The sequence below is a fragment of the Drosophila kikkawai genome, chromosome X (genome assembly GCF_030179895.1).
Source record: "Drosophila kikkawai strain 14028-0561.14 chromosome X, DkikHiC1v2, whole genome shotgun sequence".
In the NCBI taxonomy this organism is placed as follows: domain Eukaryota; kingdom Metazoa; phylum Arthropoda; class Insecta; order Diptera; family Drosophilidae; genus Drosophila; species Drosophila kikkawai.
In genome coordinates, this window is record NC_091733.1 from 819,159 (window position 1) to 822,352 (window position 3,194).

Here is a 3,194-nt window from a genome sequence, read left to right on the forward strand (position 1 = left end):
TTATTCTATTTAAAGGACGACTCACATACATTTGGACATCATCGGCATACAGATGCACATTACATTCTGACAACCCAGATGGTAGGTCATTAGCATACATTGTAAACAACAGTGGACCAAGTACTGAACCTTGGGGGACACCACGAGTGACATTTCCAAATTCCGACGATACATTAGAAAGAACAACTGATTGACGACGATTATTTAAGTACGAAGACACAAGCTTAACAGAAGTTTTTGAAAAATGGAACGTATTACGTAACTTTGAACATAGAATATTATGGTTTACAGTGTCAAAAGCCTTGCTATAGTCCAGTAAAACTAAAAATGTGACATTGTTATCGTCCATTTGTTTCCTTATGTCGTCAGTAATCTTTAATATAGCTGTAGTACAGCTTCGACCTTTCCTAAATCCAGACTGATTATTATTGTCAGTGAGAAATTTATTTTGGCGTTAGCTGTCAAAGGCTTCGGGCGTGTTTTCGGCTATTAAAAAAGAAAAAGGAATATTAAAAAATAAATAAATTTCTCATGTTTTCGTGAAGTGAAAACTTCATTGTGAAGAATCTATGGACAAGTCCACCTCTGTGGCAAAAGCTATTGCTTTTCCAAATCCGACCTCTAAGGTCGTGGTGTCAGTGCCCTTACTTTCCGTAGTTTGTTCCAATCGCGAAAACCAAGTGAAACCAAAAGACAGTCGCATTTGTTCTGGGTGCCGCCCGACTGCGGGGCTTGCGTCTTATCCACTTGGCTACGCTCTTCTTTTTGGAGGTCAGATAAAGGACCTATTTATCCAACAAGTCAGTAAAGCAGTGCATAATGTCTAATCTTTCGGACACTGAAGAAGATCTAAACATCAGCGAGATCGTGGCTCGGCAGCAACGACAAATGAGTGAGGCACTTAATTGCTCATTAGCCGAATTCAGCCGGCGACTTGCCGCCTCCTACTCCGTCAACACCGCACCAATATCAAACATTGATGTAGAACCAGAGCTAGCAGTCATAAATGGCGACGATGAAGACTGGTGGACCCCTAGATCGGCGAATAACAAACGCCGTCTCGTCTCCGGATCACCGAGCTCAGCCACCAAAATTCTGAGAAATTCCAATAGCCCAAAAACTAATACTTCTACCAACCAATTTGATGAACTGTCAGACATGGACACAGACATCGAAAGTCCTCAAGCAGTCAGCCCCGAAGACCCAGCAATAGCTAGTACTTCAACCGGCTTAAGGCAGGTTAACACCAACAGTAGCAATACTATTAACAACGGCAGTAGTCCTACCAGCAGCTCTTCCAACAATGCCGGAAGCAACATCAACAATCTCAGCCGGCCTGGGAGTCAGGAACATTTATCCACTCACAAACCTCCTCCGATTGTGGTTGATAACTGTGAGAATCTGAACGGACTTATCAGATCCACAGACAAAATCGTTGACCCGACCAAATACTCCCTAAAATGTCATTCCAACAACTCTGTTTCCATAAATCCCTGACTCTTAAAAACGTGCCTTTCCATTTTTGGCAGTTGAAAGAAGAAAGGTCTTATCGAGTTGTCATTCGTGGTGTCCATCATTCTGTCCCGGATGAAAACATAAAGGAAAGCCTTACATCGGCTGGTCACACGGTTCGATTTGTTAACAGGCCCAGAAGCCGCTTCGACAAAACCAAGTTCGTTAACTTAGTTTTTGTTGAGCTGGAACCAGCGACAAATAACAAAGAAATCCATGATATTAAAACGCTTTGTCGGCAACGGGTTCAAGTTGAACCCCCCTACAAAAAGGATGATGTTGTTCAATGCCACCGGTGTCAAGCTTTTGGACACATAAAAAATCATTGCCAAAAGCTTTTCAACTAAATCAGATGCGGTCTGCAACACGGTGTTGAGGCCTGCTTAATGGATCTTCACCAAGTGAAGTGTGTAAACTGTGGCGGAGATCATACAGCTAGCTATAAAGGCTGCCTCGTTTATCAGCAAGTTGCTAATCGACGGAAAAGTGTCACAACTCATCGCAGCACCGTTCCCCAACAGCCAGCTCATCCAATAGTTCGGTCTAACCTATGCTAACGCAGTTTGTGGGCAAGTTAGTCGCCCCCAGCACCACGCTCCTATGAATGCCCTGCAGAGTCAACAATTTCCCCCATTGGGCAGTTACAATAGTAAGAAAAGTCAGCTACGCCACCAAAAGGTACCCCCTCGACAGCAGCAGCAGCACCAGCAGCAGCAGCAGCACCAGCACCAGCACTAGCAGCAGCAACAGCACCAACAGCAGCAGCAGCAACAGCAGCAGCAGCACGAACAGCAGCAACAGCAGAAACAGCACCAGCCGCAGCATTCCCAACAACAACAACAGCAGCAGTCTTTCCCTCAACAACAGCGACGCAGCTCGCAGCAGTCTTTCAACAACCATCAGTGGCAGCGCCAAGAGCAAATGTTCTTGCAATCGAACGAAAGAATTTCGGTCCTTGTCGCCCAGTTTGACAAATTATTCCAAATGATGGTGTCGATGATGGGTCTTGTGTCTAGACTCCTACCACAAACTTCTCCAGGAACTGCACAAGCAGTTGCTGGATTATTCTCAGCTAATATAGTCCAACAATGAGTCAAATCGGACTCAAAATTGGTGTGTGGAACGCCGACGGGCTGGCCAACAAAGCACTGGAGCTAGAGCTTTTTGTTCATAAACATCACATAGATATTATGTTGGTCAGAGAAACACACTTCTGCTCTCGATCATATTACAAACTACACGGATATGACGTTTACCTATCTAACCATCCCGCCGATCGCCACCGTGGGGGCTCTGCAGTCATCATAAAGTCCTGTCTCAAACACTACCAATTTTTAACAATGGAACATCAAAGTGCTCAATGTGTCGCAGTCAAAGTCAATACGGATCAAGGTGAAATTGCTAGTGCCTCTATTTATTGTCCTCCAAACTTCCAGCGCACCTATGAGGACTTTAGAACACTGTTTGAGGAACTAGGACCCAAATTTCTAATTGCCGGTGATTGGAATGCACACCATCGACTTTGGGGTTGTCGAAATTCCTCTCTCTGAGCTCCTATCCATCTCAGGGAGCTTGGAACTTTGTTCTGATCACATCCCCTTGTTAATTGAGCTAAGAAGTGCTGCTCTCAAGGTCTCCCAAAAAACACATATTCTCCCTCGAAACGCGAACATTCCACGGTT

General features: G+C 44.7%; 1 protein-coding gene across 1 annotated transcript; it reads left to right on the plus strand.

Moving 5' to 3' along the window:
- The first annotated feature begins 819 nt into the window (after positions 1 to 819).
- On the plus strand, positions 820 to 2,593 carry LOC138929093 (sericin-2-like). Its single transcript, XM_070288078.1, has 3 exons — positions 820 to 1,393; positions 2,154 to 2,435; positions 2,529 to 2,593. Exons 1-3 carry the CDS (start codon positions 820 to 822, stop codon positions 2,591 to 2,593), a joined length of 921 nt encoding a protein of 306 aa, XP_070144179.1.
- Positions 2,594 to 3,194: the final 601 nt, after the last annotated feature.